This window comes from Osmerus eperlanus, unplaced genomic scaffold, assembly GCF_963692335.1.
Source record: "Osmerus eperlanus unplaced genomic scaffold, fOsmEpe2.1 SCAFFOLD_537, whole genome shotgun sequence".
NCBI lineage: Eukaryota > Metazoa > Chordata > Actinopteri > Osmeriformes > Osmeridae > Osmerus > Osmerus eperlanus.
In genome coordinates, this window is record NW_026911111.1 from 658 (window position 1) to 19312 (window position 18655).

General features: G+C 51.1%; 2 protein-coding genes across 3 annotated transcripts; one reads left to right on the forward strand and one right to left on the reverse strand.

Annotated features, from left to right (window-relative positions):
• The first annotated feature begins 1595 nt into the window (after positions 1-1595).
• On the forward strand, positions 1596-12421 carry LOC134015631 (choline transporter-like protein 5-A). Of its 2 annotated transcripts, none has more exons than XM_062455204.1 (20): positions 1596-1787; positions 2634-2707; positions 4759-4843; positions 5046-5130; positions 5698-5829; positions 6188-6248; positions 6641-6764; positions 7184-7267; positions 7589-7701; positions 7787-7918; positions 8928-9027; positions 9267-9359; positions 9496-9583; positions 9725-9987; positions 10286-10484; positions 10676-10749; positions 10837-10907; positions 11115-11203; positions 11315-11399; positions 11613-11977. In XM_062455204.1, the coding sequence occupies exons 2-20, from the start codon at positions 2659-2661 to the stop codon at positions 11690-11692; spliced, it is 2007 nt and encodes a 668-aa protein (XP_062311188.1). In that variant the 5' UTR covers positions 1596-1787; positions 2634-2658; the 3' UTR covers positions 11693-11977. The 2 variants fall into 2 exon arrangements, with proteins under 2 accessions (XP_062311188.1, XP_062311187.1); XM_062455203.1 differs by having other exon boundaries at positions 1599-1787; positions 11849-12421.
• A 1274-nt stretch (positions 12422-13695) lies between these two features.
• LOC134015632 (LIM/homeobox protein Lhx8-like) lies at positions 13696-18649 on the reverse strand. Its single transcript, XM_062455205.1, is given in 10 exon segments — positions 13696-14125; positions 14304-14514; positions 14976-15071; positions 15670-15692; positions 15695-15754; positions 16108-16171; positions 16173-16329; positions 16724-16845; positions 17205-17352; positions 18395-18649. Coding segments are annotated over 9 exon segments (948 nt in total). The 5' UTR covers positions 17343-17352; positions 18395-18649; the 3' UTR covers positions 13696-14048.
• Positions 18650-18655: the final 6 nt, after the last annotated feature.

Sequence of the window (18655 nt, forward strand, 5' to 3'; positions counted from 1 at the left end):
GGTGGTGTGTGTATGTGTGGGTGGTGTGTGCGTGTGGGTGGTGTGTGTGTGTGTGTCCCTTTCCCCCAAGGATGGGAGGATGAGACAGCGAACGAGAGGAGTGGAGGGGAATAAATCATTTTCCACCTTCCATTCCTGCTCTGTAATAACCAGACAGTTTACACTGTCTGTCTCTGACAGTGATGGAGAGATGAAGAGAGAGAGGGAGGGAAGAGGGGGGAGGTGGACAGCGGGAGAGAGAGGGAAGGAGAGAAAAAGAGAAGCAGAGAGGGATAGAAGAGAGAAGGAGAAAGAGGGAGAGGGAAGAAAGGAGGTTATGAAAGAGACAGGGAAAGAGAGAGAGAGGAGGAGAGTGAGAGAGAGAGAGAGAGAGAGAGAGAGAAGAGAGAGAGAGAGAGGAGAGAGAGAGAGAAGAGAGAGAGAGAGAGAGAGAGAGAGAGAGAGAGAGAGAGAGAGAGAAAACTGAAGGATAGAGAAATAATGTTGAGGGAGGAAGGGGAGGGACTGACTGGTGGGTGAAACATTCCTCACTTTGATCTGCACACAGGAAGCTGCTGGAGGAGATGCCCTCTCATCTACTTCCTGTTCTGACCGAGAGAGAGAGAGAGAGAGAGAGAGAGAGAGAGAGGGAGAGAGAGAGAGAGGACAGGCCTAATTAATCCAGGATTTGGAGGAGAGACACCAGGGTTGTTGCTATGGGGTTGCCATGGACGCGTTAATCGGATTGGTGCTTTTAGAATTAGAGTGACAACGTTGTTATGAATCACAGGGCTTCAAACAACTTGATTGGCCGGGACTTAGTGTAGACTAAAATGTGATTGGAGGGCTGTCCTTTCCACTGTCTTCTCTCTTCTCCTCTCCTCAAAACTCTTCTTTCTAGCACTCTTTCTCTCCCTCATTCTCACAGTGTGTGTGTGTGTGAGAGAGAGAGAGAGACAGAGAGAGAGAGAGTGTTGAATAAGACATGATCATAACTCTCTGGCCTAGTTCTATGTCTCGCTTTCTTCTCCGATAGTATAGTAACAGAACACACTGACTCACACTAACTCACACTAACTCACACACACACACACAGACTCACACTAACACACTCACACACACACACACACACAGACTCACACTCACACATACACTCACACACACCACCACACTCACAGCTGTCAGACCAGAACTCACACAACACGGGGTGACAGGAGTTACAAGTCTTTATTTCTCTCTCTCTCCCTTTCTTAGTCTGCTTTCCTTTCTTTCTGTTCTCTCAATCTCTCTTTCTTAACCCCCCCCCCACACACACACACACATCCACACACACATCCACACACCTGCATGCTTTGTATATATCCACACACAGACATCCACACACACATCCACACACCTGCATGCTTTGTATATATCCACACACACTCTTCATACTGTTTGGGGAGTTGGAAGTTCTATATAAAAGCCTATATAAAGACCACATGAGAATGTGCAGTTTAACTGTAACTACAGTATGTGTGAATAATTAGATTACAGATCTAAAACAGTGGAGTGCTGTTTTAAAATCTAGACAAGTATTGTTTGTGTAAGCCGACAGCATGGTGTCTGCTGGTGTCTGCTGGTGTCTGCTGGTGTCTGATGGTGTCTGCTGGTGTCTGATGGTGTCTGCTGGTGTCTGCTGGTGTCTGCTGGAGTCTGTTGGAGTCTGCTGGAGTCTGCTGGTGTCTGCTGGTGTCTGATAAACACTTGTGCTTTTCAGGAGAGCCGCGCTCGTTTGACCCCTCATTCAGGGGACCAATCAGGAGAAGGTAAGCAGAGGTGTCATTAAAGGGACATTCCGGAGAGAGGGTGGAGGAGAGAGGGTGGAGGGGTGGAGGAGGAGAGAGGGTGGAGGAGGAGAGAGGGTGGAGGAGAGAGGGTGGAGGGGTGGAGGAGGAGAGAGGGTGGAGGAGGAGATAGGGTGGAGGAGGAGATAGGGTGGAGGAGGAGAGAGGGTGGAGGAGAGAGGGTGGAGGAGAGAGGGTGGAGGAGGAGAGAGGGTGGAGGAGGATAGAGGTGGAGGAGGAGAGAGGGTGGACTCGGTTAGTGGGACAGCAGCACAGTAGACAGTACAGGAACAGGATGTGACATCACAGAAGGCCTGTCACAGGAGAGGAGCAGCCAACTGGCTGCTTGGATCTGATTCTCTCTCTGTGTCAGCAAGCCAGCCAATCAGGTAGCCAGCCAGCTAGCCAGCTAGCCAATCAGGCAGCCAGCCAGGTAGCCAGCTAGCCAATCAGGCAGCCAGCCAGTCAGCCAACTGGCCAATCAGCCCCCCCCAAATTGTACCTTTAGACCAGAAGGCAGTCTGGATGGTGTCCTGTCTACTGGTGCAGGTTTCCCATGCTGCTGTGTGTTCCAGGTTCCAGAATCTGGTTCATTCTGCAGACTGAGCAGCTCTTCATCCTCTGTGATGATTTAAAACCCAATTTTACTGCTCACAGTATCAGCTAGACAGTCATTAATCAACTACCTCTGGGTACCGTACACACACACACACACACAATCACACAACCACACTCACACGGCATTGGTGGGTAGAGTGTGTGCTACCTGTGTGGGTGTGTGTGTGTGTGTGTGTGTGTGTGTGTGACTCTGTGTCTCTGTCTCTGCAGGAGCTGCACAGACGTGTTGTGTTGTATGATCTTCATCCTCGTCATCCTCGCATACATTGCTCTGGGGACTGTGGGTAAGTACACACACACTCACACCGTTCTTTCTAACCCACACACACACACCCCCTCAGACCGTGTGTGTGTGTGTTCAGCATTGTCAGGAATCATTCTTCCCTCTCACAACCATCAAGAGATTCTCAATCCATCTCTCCTCTCTTCTCCTCCTCTCTGTCTCAGCTAGTGAGCACAATCGCTCTGTCTCTCTTTTTTGTTCTCTCCTTTTCTCACCCTCTCTGTCGCTCTCTCTCTTTCTCTTTCCTCTCTTTCTTTCTCATTCTATTTCTGTCTCTGTCTCTATTTCCAACCCCCCCCCCCCCCCCTACCCCATCTGGCTCGGGTACCTCCAGGTTCTAGAACCCTCTCTGTGTTCTGCTCCGTGGGGATGACCTCGTCCCATCCATTTCTCTGAGCTCTACTCAGTCCCCTGCCCGCTAGCGTGAGCTTATGCCTCAACAGGCTGCCCCCAGGCAGAAGCAGTCGAGTGCAGAGCTCTGGAGAGTCACGCTGCACCTGCAGGACTGACTCTGAGCGCCATGTGGATGCTGCATGTTGTGTTTGTATGACGCCTTAGATAGAAGCATCTGCTGGATTAATAAATGTTTTAAAATGAATTAAAATCCTCAGACGTTCAGCCAGCCTGGCTGAAACAGATGATGTCATGCCATTAGGAGAGCGGAACACACACACACACCGACATGCATGTTAGCAGACACACACACACTTTAGTGGGTTCAAACGACACACGCACCACACACACACTTCTCACACACACACACTTCTCACACACACACACCACACACACACACCACTCACCTCAAAGCATGTCTCCACAGCAGCCCCCCCCCTCTACCAGCTCCAAACCATGACATCATCCTACAATGACATCATCCTACAATGAAATCACCCACTTAGGCAGACCCCCACCTCTCCACTCCTCTCTCCCCCGTCTGTTGCCCCTGGAGACACCCCCCTCCCCTGACTTCCCCTCTCCACTCTTCTCTCTCCCATCTCTCCTTTGTCTGCCCCTGTCTCCCGATCCTTCACCCTGTCTCCCTCTCCTTCACCCTGTCTCCCCCTCCTTCACCCTGTCTCCCTCTCCTTCACCCTGTCTCCCCCTCCTTCACCCTGTCTCCCTCTCCTTCACCCTGTCTCCCCCTCCTTCACCCTGTCTCCCTCTCCTTCACCCTGTCTCACTCTCCTTCACCCTGTCTCCCCCTCCTTCACCCTGTCTCCCTCTCCTTCACCCTGTCTCCCCCTCCTTCACCCTGTCTCCCTCTCCTTCACCCTGTCTCCCCCTCCTTCACCCTGCCTCCTTCACCCTGTCTCCCTCTCCTTCACCCTGTCTCCCCCTCCTTCACCCTGCCTCCTTCACCCTGTCTCCCTCTCCTTCACCCTGTCTCCCCCTCCTTCACCCTGCCTCCTTCACCCTGTCTCCCCCTCCTCCCCTCCCCTGGGGAGATCTGGAGCAGTTCAACTGCTCATTCACGCAAGGCTTCTAATCCTGCTAGTCTACATGTACCTGTGTGCAATGCACAACACACATACACACACATGAATACACAATCACAAACACATATACACTAACACACTCATACACACAATATGTACACTCACCCACACACATACATAACATTTCTCTTATTGTCAATTTTCCTCTCTCTCTTTTTTCATTAAAACATAATTTCTTTTCTCAGCAGTCAGACTACAGATTACTGTAGTAATGATGGTTTTTATCTCTCCCTGTCTCTCTCTCTCCCTCTCTCTTCCTCTCATCTCTCTCTCCATTCCACCCTCTCTCTCCGCCTCTCTCTCCCTCTCCCCTCTCTCTGTCTCTCTCTCTCTCCATCTTTCTTTCTTTTTCTAATCTCCATCCCATCCTCCCATTAATTTTCTCTCCCTCCCCTGTCTCCCTCCTCTCTCTCATTCTCCTCCTCCCTCCTCTCTCCTTCCCCTGTCTCCCTCCTCTCTCTCTCTGTCCTCCTCCCTCCTCTCTCCCTCCCCTGTCTCCCTCTCTCTCTCTCCTCCTCCCTCCTCTCTCCCTCCCCTGTCTCCCTCCCTCCCCCAGCCTGGCTCCATGGCGACCCCCGGAAGGTGATCCACCCTACAGACAGCTACGGACACTTCTGTGGTCAGAAGGGAACACCAAACGCGTGAGTCCTCACACACACACTCACACACACACGAGGGTACACGCTCTCATGTCAGTCTGATGGATGCTGTCCTCTACTGCCCTCTGCTGGTCAGCCAGGAGAAGAGCAGGCTCAGCTCAGCTTCTTTAATGCCTGTCTGGAGTGCATGTCTGAGGATTACTCTGTGTGTATGTCTGTGTGTGTGGTGTTTGTGCTCCTGTAGGAACAAAGCCATCCTGTTCTACTTCAATATCCTGAAATGTGCCAACCCTGCAGTCCTCATCAACCTGCAGTGTCCCACCACACAGGTACTACATTTACATTTTAGTCATTTAGCAGACGCTCTTATCCAGAGCGACTTACAGTAAGTACAGGGACATTCCCCCGAGGCAAGTAGGGTGAAGTGCCTTGCCCAAGGACACAACGTCATTTTGCACGGCCAGGAATCGAACCAACAACCTTCTGATTAATAGCCCGACTCCCTAACCGCTCAGCCATCTGACCCCCCTACATGCACACACACACACACACACACACACAGGTACTACACACACACACACACACGCAGGTACTACATGCACACACACACACAGGTACTACACACACACACACACAGGTACTACACACACACACACACAGGTACTACACACACACACACGCAGGTACTACACACACACACACACAGGTACTACACACACACACACACACACACACAGGTACTACACACACACACACACACACACACACAGGTACTACACACACACGCAGGTACTACACACACACAGGTACTACACACACACAGGTACTACACAGACGGAGGTACTGTGGCACACAGTCACAGTGCGTGTTTGACTGTGTGTGTGTGTCCTCTCCAGATGTGTGTGTCCAGGTGTCCAGACAGGTTTGCCACCTACACAGAGATGCACCTGCAGCAGCACCTGCTGAACAGAGCATCCTGGGAATACTACCGCCAGTTCTGTAAACCAGGCTTCAACAACCCCTCCAAGGTACACACACCTAGGTACACACACACACTAACATCATCTCCTCTCTGTTTCGGCTCTTCTATAATGTTCTGTACTGTCTGACTGTCCATACCCTCCTCCTCCCTCTCTCCCTCCTCCTCCCTCCTCCTCCCTCTCTCCCTCCTCTCTCTCTCTCTCCTCCTCCCTCTCTCTCTTTCCCTCTCTCCCTCCTCTCTCTCCTCCTCCCCCCTCCCTTTCTCTCCTCCCTTTCTCCATCCTCTCTCCCTCCTCTCTCTCCCCCTCCTCTCTCTCCCTCCTCTCTCTCTCCCTCCTCTCTCTCCCCCTCCTCTCTCCCCCTCCTCTCTCTCCCTCCTCTCTCTCTCCCTCCTCTCTCCTCTAGCCTGTCTCTCAGGTGCTCAGGGATGAGGACTGTCCTTCCATGATCTTTCCCAGCAGACCCTGTAAGTACTCACATCCCTCTCTCTTTCTCTTTAAGTACACACATCCCTCCCTCTCTCTCCCTCTCTTTCTCTTTAAGTACACACATCCCTCCCTCTCTCACTCTCTCTTTCTCTTTAAATACACACATCTCTCTCTCTTTCTCTCCCTCTCTCTGTAAATACACACATCCCTCTCTCTTTCTCTTTAAGTACACACATCCCTCTCTCTCCCTCTCTCTTTCTCTTTCTCTTTAAATACACACATCTCTCTCTCTCTTTCTCTCCCTCTCTCTGTAAATACACACATCCCTCCCTTTCCCTCTTTCTCTCTAAGTACAGACATCTCTCCCTTTCTCTATCTTTCTCTGTAATTACATACATGGTCTTTTTCTCTCTCTTTGACTCTCTCTCAGTCCTCCAGCGATGTTTCCCAGACTTCATCACTCTGAATGGAACTCTAACCGTGGCCAATCAGACGGCCTTTAAGGACGCCCTGGACACTGCCCGCAGTGTGACAGAGCTCAGAGATGCTGCCAAGTTAGTCACACAAACACACACACCTCAGCCTCCTCCCTCTCTTTCACACTTCCTAATTGTCCTCCTTCCCTCCCTCCTTCCTCTCTCTCCACCCCCTCCCTCCTCTCCTCCCTGTCTCTCTCCACCCCCCTCCCTCCTCTCCTCCCTGTCTCTCTCCACCCCCTCCCTCCTCTCCTCCCTGTCTCTCTCCACCCCCTCCCTCCTCTCCTCCCTGTCTCTCTCCACCCCCTCCCTCCTCTCCTCCCTGTCTCTCTCCACCCCCTCCCTCCTCTCCTCCCTGTCTCTCTCCACCCCCTCCCTCCTCTCCTCCGCCTCTCTCCACCCCCTCCCTCCTCTCCTCCGTCTCTCTCCACCCCCTCCCTCCTCTCCTCCCTGTCTCTCTCCACCCCCTCCCTCCTCTCCTCCGTCTCTCTCCTCAGTGGTATAACAGGGCTGGTCGACACCAGAGAGCTGGGAGTGAAGATCGTAGAGGACTACGCTAGTTCCTGGAGCTGGATCCTCATGTGAGCACACATATACACACATTCACAGACAATCACATGCACATCTACAGTCTCTCCATGGTCTCTCTACAGTCTCTCTCTGGTCTCCCTCTGGTTTCTCTACAGTGGTCTGGTCTTTCTGGTCTCTCCATGGTCTCTCTACAGTTTCTCTCTGGTCTCTTTCTGGTCTCTCTCTGGTCTCTCTCCAGTGGTCTGGTCTTTCTGGTCTCTCCATGGTCTTTCTACAGTCTCTCTATGGTCTCTATCTGGTCTCTCTCCAGTGGTCTGGTCTCTCTCTGGTCTCTCTGGTCACTCTACAGTCTCTCTCTGGTCACTCTACAGTGGTCTGGTCATAGCCCTGGTGGTCAGTCTGGTGTTCATCCTGCTGCTTCGCTTCACCGCCGGCCTGCTGCTGTGGTTCACCATCCTCTCTGTCCTCCTGGTGGTCGCCTACGGTCAGTGTGTGTGTGTGTGTGTGTGTGTGCGCGTGTCTGTGTGTGTGTCTGTGTGTCTGCTGATTAGTGTGAGTGTGTGTTCCAGGTATCTGGCACTGCTACTGGGTGCTGGTGGGTCTGAGAGAGCAGCCTGGAGCGGACGTCACCATCGTGGACATCGGCCTGCAGACAGACGTCCACGTCTACCTGCAGCTCAGCCAGACCTGGCTCATCTTCTGTAGGTACCCGGAGAGGGGTGGGTGTGTGTGTGTCTGTGGGTGTGTGTGTGTGGGAGGGAGGATGGTTCGATGAATGGGTAGGTACTTCATTATGTTCATGATGTTCTCCTCTGTCTCACTCCCCCCATCTCCCCCCTGTCTCCCTCCCCCTTCCTCCCCTCACCCTGTCTCCCTCCCCCTTCCTCCCCTCACCCTGTCTCCCTCCCCCTTCCTCCCCTCACCCTGTCTCCCTCCCCCTTCCTCCCCTCACCCTGTCTCCCTCCCCCTTCCTCCCCTGTCTCCCTCCCCCTTCCCCCCCTGTCTCCCTCCCCGTCTCCCCCTGTCTCCCTCCCCCTTCCTCCCCTCACCCTGTCTCCCTCACCCTGTCTCCCTCCCCCTTCCCCCCCTGTCTCCCTCCCCCTTCCTCCCCTGTCTCCCTCCCCGTCTCCCTCACCCTGTCTCCCTCCCCCTTCCTCCCCTGTCTCCCTCCCCGTCTCCCTCACCCTGTCTCCCTCCCCCTTCCCCCCCTGTCTCCCTCCCCCTTCCTCCCCTGTCTCCCTCCCCGTCTCCCTCACCCTGTCTCCCTCCCCCTTCCCCCCCCGTCTCCCTCCCCGTCTCCCTCCCCCTGTCTCCCTCCCCCTTCCCCCCCTGTCTCCCTCCCCGTCTCCCTCCCCCTTCCCCCCCTGTCTCCCTCCCCCTTCCCCCCCTGTCTCCCTCACCCTGTCTCCCTCCCCCTTCCCCCCCTGTCTCCCTCCCCGTCTCCCTCACCCTGTCTCCCTCCCCCTTCCCCCCCTGTCTCCCTCCCCCTTCCCCCCCTGTCTCCCTCACCCTGTCTCCCTCCCCCTTCCCCCCCTGTCTCCCTCCCCGTCTCCCTCACCCTGTCTCCCTCCCCCTTCCCCCCCTGTCTCCCTCCCCGTCTCCCTCACCCTGTCTCCCTCCCCCTTCCCCCCCCGTCTCCCTCCCCGTCTCCCTCACCCTGTCTCCCTCCCCCTTCCCCCCCTGTCTCCCTCCCCGTCTCCCCCTCCTCAGTGGTCAGTCTGGGGGTGACTGAGGCCTCCATGCTGCTGATGCTGATCTACCTGAGGAGGAGAGTCCGCGTGGCCGTCGCACTGCTGAGGGAGGCCAGCAAGTACGACCTGCTCCTCTCTCTCTCTTTACTTTTTAGTTTGGTCTGGAAATGTTGTTTCAATATGAGTAAGTAGGATCCAAAATGGTTGTTGTGGTGTAACTGATGGTTATCTGGCAGTTTTGACTTCCCAATAAAGATAGACTTTGACTTTCTTTATTACTCAGACTATCTCTGTTTTTCTGTCTCTCCTGCTCTCTCTCTCCCTCCTCTGTCTCTGTCTCATCCTTGTCTTCCTCCAGAGCGATCAGCTACATCATGTCAACTCTCTTCTACCCAATCATCACCTTCTTCCTCCTCGCTGTCTGCATCTCCTATTGGGCCGTCACGGCTGTGTATCCCCAACCAATAGGAACTGTTCGTTAATCAGTCAATGTAATGCTGTTTCTCTCCAGCAGAGGGCAGTGGTTGTGTGTGGTTGTGCTGCTAGCCGTAGGAAGCTGTTGTGGTCCTTAGCCAGCATGTTTGTAGTTTCCTTGCCTCCTCTGGAGAAGCCATCTACAAGGTGATGGCTCCTGAACCCAACTGCAGCTACGCCAACCGCACCTGCAACCCAGAGGTACGACACTTCCTGATTAGCGAGATCACTTCCTGGTTAGGGAGGAAACTTCCTAGTAAGCGCAAACACTTCCTGGTTAGCCAGATCACTTCCTGGTTAGCTAGGATACTTCTTTCTCAGGGACACTTCCTGTCGTTTCAGACTTTCAACAGGACCAACATCTCCCCGGCGTGCGCGGGCGCCCAGTGCACGTTTGCGTTCTACGGCGGGGAGACGCCGTACCACCGCTACCTGTTCCTGCTGCAGCTGTGCAACCTGCTGGTGTTCCTGTGGCTGGTGAACTTCACCCTGGCCCTGGAGCAGTGCTCTCTGGCTGGGGCCTTCGCCTCCTACTACTGGGCCCGCCGCAAGCCCCACGACATCCCCCCCTGCCCCCTCTTCTCCTCCTTCAGCAGGGCCATCAGGTACGTCTGTCTGTCTGTCTGACTCTCCCTCTATCTGTCAGTATGTCTGTCAGTCTGTCTGTCTGTCTGTCTGTCTGTCTCTCTGTCTGTCTGTCTGGCTCTCCATCTGTCAGTCTGTGTCAGTCAGTCTGTCTTTCCTTCTGTTTGTCTGTCTGTCTGTCTGTCTGTCTGACTGGCTCTCCATCTGTCAGTTTGTCTGTCAGTCAGTCTGTCTTTCCTTCTGTCTGTCTGTCTGTCTGTCTTGTCTCTCTCTGTCTATCTAAACAACGCATCTTTACCTCCCGCCCCCGACCCCCAGGTACCACACGGGCTCCCTGGCGTTCGGGGCCCTGCTCCTGGCCGTGGTGCAGCTGGTGCGCGTGCTGCTGGAGTACCTGGACCAGAAGCTGCGTTGCTCCACCAGCGCCCCTGCTCGCTTCCTGCTCTGCTGCCTGAAGTGCTGCTTCTGGTGCCTGGAGCGATTCATCCGCTTCCTCAACAGGAACGCATACATCATGGTGAGCCGGTTAGCGCCGGCAGGTGGTTAGCGTGGGGAGTTGGTTAGCATGGGAGGCTATTTAGTAACAGGAAGACTGCTAGCATGGTGAGCTAGCTGGCATTGGGATCGAGTTTGTCAGCATCGCATTGGGGAATTGTTGGAGTGATTAGCGATTGAGAATATGTTGAAAGTCCTGTGTTGGTGATCCAGGTGGCCATCTATGGGAAGAACTTCTGCACATCAGCCAAAGATGCCTTCTGTCTGCTGATGAGGAACGTGGTGAGGTGAGGCCTCCTGAAGCCTGGATTAGTGATCTCCCCCGGGTTGGGTGGCACCTCCCCGGGCTGACACCTCTCTCTGTCTCCCTGCAGGGTAGCGGTGCTGGACAGGGTGACAGACTTCCTCCTGTTCCTAGGGAAGGTGCTGATATCAGGAGGAGTGGGTGAGTTGGGCAACTATCACACACACACTATTACTCACACATACACCATAACACACACACAGATCATAACACAAACACACACTTGATTAGATACAATACCTTACTTACTATGCAGCCCCCACTTGCAGTTGTGTTAGGGCAGGATTGTCTAACCAACTGTGTGTTATGGTGTGTGTGTTATGGTGTATGTGTGTGTGTGTGTCGCAGGTGTCATCGCCTTCTTGTTCTTCACAAAGAAGATCCCGATTGTTCAAGAGGAAGTTCCCAGTTTGAACTTCTACTGGGTTCCTCTGCTGGTGAGATACATCTACACAAAAAATGAAAATACGTATATAAAGCTGACCAATAAAGCGTTTAGTTAGTATCTAGTCACCATAGTGATTCTGTTCCTGTCGTCTGATTGGTAGACGGTGGTGTTTGGGTCTTACCTGATCGCTCACGGATTTTTCAGCGTCTACGCCATGTGTGTGGACACACTCTTCCTGTGTTTCTGTAAGGAGACATCACACACACACCGCACACACACCGCACACACACACGCACACACTCACTGCACACACACACCGCACACACACACACACACACCGCACACACACACACCGCACACAGACGCCAAACAAATACACAAATAACCTTACACGTCAATGCACACACTGTCTGTTAGCTGTCTGCTAACACTAACTCTGGTCTTCTGTGATTGGACAGGTTTTGCACGATCACCTGACTCTTATTCAATTCCTCACTCAGTGCAAGCATGGTCACCTTTCATTTCTGACCTTCTCTGACACCTCTAATTCTTCCTGTTTCCACTTCCTGTTTCTACTACTACTACTGCTCTTCTGTATCCTCTCACTACTTCCGGTCTATACTTCCTGTCCTTACTTCTTCCGTCCACTTCCTGTCTTCTCTCTCCATTTCCTCTATCGCCTCCCTCCCTCCAGGTGAGGACTTGGAGAGGAACGACGGCACCCCAGAGAGGCCTTTCCTCATGTCAGCTGGCCTGCACAGGATTCTGGGAAAGACAGACCACAGTCCCAGGAAGTCCAGGGAATAGCCCCGCCTCTTCTGACCCCTGCACGGCTGCTCCGATTGGCTGAGAGACTCGATGATGCAGCATGCATCTGCTCACTAGTAGCTTTGCTCTACAGACACCTCTAACACACTTCAACATTGACCTGAGCAACAGCACATTTTACCACAATCACTGGCACACTTTCTACTGACTAACAACAGCAAACATACCTCTGTGTGTGTGTGTGTGTGTGTGTGTGTGTGTGTGTGTGTGGTGGTTACATGATGGTGTCTACCGTGTAGGTCAGACCTCTTGATCTGCAGTCAGATGTATGTGGCACGTAATAAGGGCTCTGATAATCTGATGTCTGTATTATGATCCTGTTTTCTAAATCAAGTTTTACACTCGCTGGAACAAGACTTGTGACGCTCTCCCAAGATAGCACGCACACACACACACAGTAGCCTCACACACACACACAGTAGCCTCACACACACACCATGTAAACCGTAAGCAAGAGCTCAGGACAGATGACATGTAAACAAAAACAATGTAAACGAAAACAAAACAAAGAATGACTGCACCATCAACTGTACACACGTGTCTTCCATAGACAAGTCAGAGGATAGTGGGGGGAGAGAGGAGGGGAGAGAGGAGGGGGAGGAGGGGGGAGAGGAGACAGGAGGGGAGAGATGAGTGGAGGAGAGGGAGGAGGTGGAGAGAGGAGGGGAGAGAGAGGAGGGGGGGAGAGGCGAAGGGAGGCGAAGAAAGAGGAGGGAGAGGGGGGAGAGGCAGATGCAGGGAGAGGCAGGGGGAAAGGCAAAGTGAGGGGAGGGAGAGGCACCAACTTCCAAGGGCGCTTTTTTTTTTTTTTACCAACAACCACCCAGGGCTAATCGCTAGAGCTATCTGAGCTGAAAGTTCTGTGAGAAACCACTGGTTCAATTTGACATAGGGTTCTAGAAAAGGCGGGATTGTAGGTCTTAGTTCTCCGTTTCAACTACTTCCTGTGGGCAACTACTTCCTGTAGGGATGTACTTCCTGTGAGAAATGATGAGGTCATAGCTGTTACAGGGCTTCCTAGCAGTACGGAACAAATCAAAACTGAAGTGCTATGTTTTCTATGTTATTTACACGCTCTTTTCTACCTTTTATTTGATGCATTTTTAACTTGTTAAAAGTTAAGAACTTGTTTTTTTAAGAGAAAATGAGACTGAATTCCTTTTTTTCTAAATAAAACCTATTTGAATAGTCGTTTTGTTTCTATTGAATGTATATTATTTACATATCCTTTCTCCTGAACCTGGCATCTATACTCAGTCTTTCATTTTTGACATGATTAAAGGACGAATGACCAAATATCATTGAGAATTTTAAATTAAAGTTTACAGACTGACGTTCTTCTCTCTGCCCTGTGCCCCCTAGTGTTGGACCATGAGTACAACAACGGCTCATTGGCCAGGCCGTATCACATGACCAGCAGCCTAAAGAGAGTCCTACACACAACCAGGAAGAAGAAGAGGAGGAAGAGGAGGAGGGCATGAGAGGGGAAGAAGAGGAGGAGGGCATGAGAGGGGAGGAAGACAAGTGTGAGGTTGAGAAAGAGTACACTGAATGGAGGATAAAACGTTTTAAGAGGGCTGCATCTGAACGAACCAATGAAACATTTTTGGTTGAAGTCTAGAGGACAGGGGAGAGTGTTCCAGCACCAGGGGATCTCTGAAGCGTTGCTGGTGAGAGATCTCATGAGGAAGTAGAGGGGTTCAAGAGGAGGCGGTCTTTTATGGTTTTTATTTACCATTCATCATCACAGCCCAGTGAGACACCAACCCAAACCCACATTACTAGAAACTCCTCCATTAACCTTTAGTTAATTTATTTAAAACAAAGTGCTTAGTCACATATACATCCAATAAATTAAATGGCATAAATGTCATAACCAAATATATATATTATATATTAACAAAAATACTTCTACAGAGTTAAGCTGTTTGTTTCGTTTCTTGAACGTGATTTCTCCTTTGTGCTTTAACTTCGTGGAAAATATTTGGATTTTAGTTCCGCATCCTTGGTGATGTGCTAATCCATTTTGCCTACCAATCATAACACCCGGTCCTGTTGTAGGCGGGTCATGCATGGCTGATTGGCAGCTGTGTCATCGAATGGGACAGAAGAGGCTGGAACACCAAGGGGGTTGAGCCTTGAACTGTAAAGGTGGTCAAAACAGTTGACTTCATTAAAAACTCAAATAACAACAAATCTATAATAAAATAATAAAAGCTTCATATTACACATTTATTCAAATTGATCATCTTTGTGGTTGGATGTGTGTGATGTGGGTGGATGTGTTTTGGAGAAGGAAGTGTGTGTGTGTGTGTGCTCACCGTCCATGTAGGTGTGCAGTGTTGCGAGCAGCGGAGGGTCCGTCGGTATGAAGGCGGTGTACTGCAGGTCCTCCACCAGGGGCAGAGTGGTCATGGATGACAGAGTGGTCATGGATGACAGAGTGGTCATGGATGACAGAGTGGTCATGGGGGGCTCCAGGTTGGGACTAACGTGCTTCTTGTGTCTCGCTCGACAGTTCTGGAACCACACCTGGAGAGGGGAGAGAGAGGAAGAGAGATCAGGTTCTGTATCAGGTGAAAAGATAAACAGTTGTTGGGAAACCACAAAAATACTCCTAGAAGTGTGCACCTCCAGTCCTTAACCATCTGCCATGTGTGTGTGTGGTGTGTGTGTGTGGGGGTGGGCGGTGTGTGTGTATGGGCGGTGTGTGTGGGGGGGGGTGGTGTGTGTGTGTGTGTGTATGGGCGGTGTGTGTGTGGGGGGGGGTGGTGTGTGTGGGCGGTGTGTGTGTATGGGCGGTGTGTGTGGGGGGGGTGGTGTGTGTGGTGTGTGTGTGTATGGGCGGTGTGTGTGGGGGGGGGGGTGTGTGTGGTGTGTGTGTGTGTGTATGGGCGGTGTGTGTGTGTGGGGGGATGTGGTGTGTGTGGGCGGTGTGTGTGTGGGGGGGGTGGTGTGTGTGGTGTGTGTGTGCGTGCGCGTGTGTCTCTGACCTGGATGACTCTCCGGCTCAGGCCAGTCCTCTCTGCCAGCTTCTGGAGCGTCTGGGCATCTGGGTTGTTCTCCTGAGCAAACTGAGCCTGCATCACCTGCACACAGGCACAGCCTTTATACACACACACACCATCACCTGCACACAGGCACAGCCTTTATACACACACACACACCATCACCTGCACACAGGCACAGCCTTTATACACACACACACACCATCACCTGCACACAGGCACAGCCTTTATACACACACACACACACACCATCACCTGCACACAGGCACAGCCTTTATACACACACACACACACCATCACCTGCACACAGGCACAGCCTTTATACACACACACACACCATCACCTGCACACAGGCACAGCCTTTATACACACACACACCATCACCTGCACACAGGCACAGCCTTTATACACACACACACACACCATCACCTGCACACAGGCACAGCCTTTATAACACACACACACACCATCACCTGCACACAGGCACAGCCTTTATACACACACACACACACACCATCACCTGCACACAGGCACAGCCTTTATACGCACACACACACAACCACCTGCACAGCCTTTATACACACACACACACACACACACCATCACCTGCACACCCTTTATACACACACACCATCACCACCCATCCAACCGGTTGACAGGATGCGTCAGACACACACACCTGTAGTTGGTCAGCAGTGAAGCTGTGCGAGCCCTCTTGGCTGGTTTGGGGTGGGACAACTCCAGATCACCATCCTCCCCCTCTCCTGTCACACACACACACACACACGCACACACACACACACACACGCACACACACACACACGCACACACACACACCACACACACGCACACGCACACGCACACACATCAGAACCCTGTGCAGGACTCAGTGCTAAGAACAGGACCAAGCAGAGCCATGAATGACTCCACACATTTAAAAAAGGTAATTGATCCCCCTTCCTCACCATCATCATCATTCTTCACCATTTAGAATAGTGACAGCTAGCATAACACTGTGGTAGAATTATTGAAAAATTCCTCCCCTTTCATCATTTGGTGGTCGCCCCAATTGCCCTAATCTGCCCCTGGGTCTACCTACACATCCCCTCTCCCGTACCGTTGTCCAGCGAGCGCTTGAGACTCTCCACCATGCAGTCGTAGTGCACGCGGCACAGCAGACGCCTCCTCCAGCAGGCCGAACTCCTCTCCGGTGGAGAGCTGCCGCTTGCACGTGGAGCAGGCGAAGCAGGCCAGGTGGTACGTGTTGCCCTTGGCCCGACGCACCCAGTCGTTGGAGTGGATGTTCCGGCCGCAGCGCGCACACCGAGTCCCGTACCTCCTGAGGAGGCGAGGCGGGGGAGAGAGAAAGAGACCGTGTGAGAGAACCACTGACTGAGTCAATGAGGAGATTAGAGGTCGGGCAGGAAATTAACTTTCTTCAACTGTTATTTTCTTGTCAATTTTTTTCTCCCTCACAGACACTTCCAAATGCAGTCAGCTCACATTCAGGTGTTAGTTTTGCCAAACAACACTTGATCATTAACCTAGTCCTTGATGTACCATCATTATTTGTGTAGCTATGTAGCCTGTAGCCTAACGGGATAGGCTTGGCTAATTAACCCCGTTCACCTTTGGCGTGAAAAATGCCAGGCAGACAGTTCCCATTGAGGAACCCAAAGAATAACATTAATAAGGAAAACTGAGCTGAACATGTTTAGAGACAACGTGTTTACCTGAAATAGTCCACTTTGCAGAAAACGTGTTTGTCTTTAATGTAGCAACTGACATGTCTCCCGAGAGGCGTTTGGCACACGCTGCACGAGAGGCATCTCACGTGCCAGCACAAGTTGTTAACCTGCGAGGCACACAGACGAAGCCGTTATTATCAAACACCGTCACAGGTTTCAGGAAAGTTTCTTTAAAAGTTAAGCTAAAAAGGACACACGACTCCTTGTTACTTATCCAGTAAGCACATTAATAAAGAACATGTAGGCTAGTCTTTTCTTAGGCTCAAAGAAAGACGTCAGTAACGACATTACGAACAAACGTGATAACGCCCCAAGAAATGTTTTGACTGCTATAGCCTACAGGCTTTTAGTCATCCATAGCCCGTGAGCGTAGGCTACAACAACCTCTAAACATTTACGGCCCTTGACTGACACACAATACCTCAACACACGTCGGTTGCCTTGTTTTACAGCAGTGGCTACGTACCTTGAGCAGGTATTTATCCACAATGTCCAGACCGCAGCTGGTGCACAGCGTCTTCCCAGTGAGAGAGGCTGCAGACATGGTTTGAAGCGTCGATTGCCGACGAGAGGGAAGAACAGGCCGTCGAAAAGGAATCATCATCTGACGAGCTCTAGTTGGAGAAAATGAAACAATTTTTGAATATTCGAAAAAAATTAACAATCGTAATATAGGCCCAATAAGGGTTTTAAATCATAATAGGCTTCCGCTAAATATCGATGGAGTAAACATTTCAGAGGCCAGTTGTGGGTTAGTTTACATCCACATGCTCATTGCCTAGTGACTGCACTTTGGAGATGTTCGTGGTTAGGGTTTTACGCTTTGATAAAGTGGACACTGCAGGTATAAAAACATTGTTGTGCTAATTCGACAATGAAGTATAGCCTACCTCTGTAAGAATATACTCGTGTCTGAGGGGTGAGCAAAGAATCTTCACCACATCGAGTTCCTCCGACATCATGGTCATTAGTTGGGCAAATGCGCGGCTTTAATTTTCAAGATATCCGTTTATTTGGGGGATCAGACTCCTTCGATAGCAAAGGCAATCCCGGTGATGAAAGAATTTCAGTAATACGAAGAAAAAAAGAAACCTGAGCAATTTGGACAGATCTCAATAGGCCACACCACAACTCACCTATTAGTTTAAACTAACCATAACTATTTACAATACTCACTGCGAATTTCACAACCTTAAATATGTCAACAAATTGGATTGTTCAAAAATGACCAACGATTCAAAATGTATCAAATTGCTCGCAGGACTCCTGAACGTCTGCTAAGCGGCAAGCAGAGCGCCATACAGCTGCAAGTCATCGTTCTGATTGCGCTGAAGTCAACTCGCCGGTACACCTATTACGCTAAACGGTTAGCTCAGATTACCGGGGGAAACACACACCTGTAGGTCTACGTTCTCAACGTGACTTAAGGTTGTGTTAATTTGTAGCGAGTAAACTCTAAATAATAGCTTAAGCCGACTCCATGCAAAGTAGCTTGTAGGTCTATAAACTTGAATGACCCAAAGTAAAATAATGTTAAAGCGTCACATTATGTGACGCTTTAACAGTATTTTAGAAGCTCTGTTTCTGGGTTAGGCAACATTTCAAATTAAAGCCGAACTTTTTAAACGGTATTGATAAGTATTGAGAACAACCAACCGTGCTGTTTGCAATTATCGAGTTGAATCCGTTGCCAAGGTCTCCTCCGTCCAACTCTGAAACCCCCAACATCTGATCAGTTTTCCAAAACATTAAAGTAGAAATCCAAGACAAGCCGTTATTCGCCACAAGATAAAATGGGCTAATCAATTCCCGCATTGATCCAGGACGTCAAATTTCCAAACACATAGGTACTCCTGCGGAGGGCTCCCTCTCTTAGCGAGGGTGGATGTTTCACCCTCTCTCCAAACTCCCTTTTCA

Coding starts and splice junctions, on each gene's coding strand:
- LOC134015631 (XM_062455203.1), top strand. CDS start 2,659: ATGATCTTCATCCTCGTCATCCTCGCATACATTGCTCTGGGGACTGTG. Junction 9,584..9,724: donor ACCGCACCTGCAACCCAGAG/GTACGACACTTC, acceptor CTGTCGTTTCAG/ACTTTCAACAGGACCAACAT. Junction 10,908..11,114: donor GCTGATATCAGGAGGAGTGG/GTGAGTTGGGCA, acceptor TGTGTGTCGCAG/GTGTCATCGCCTTCTTGTTC.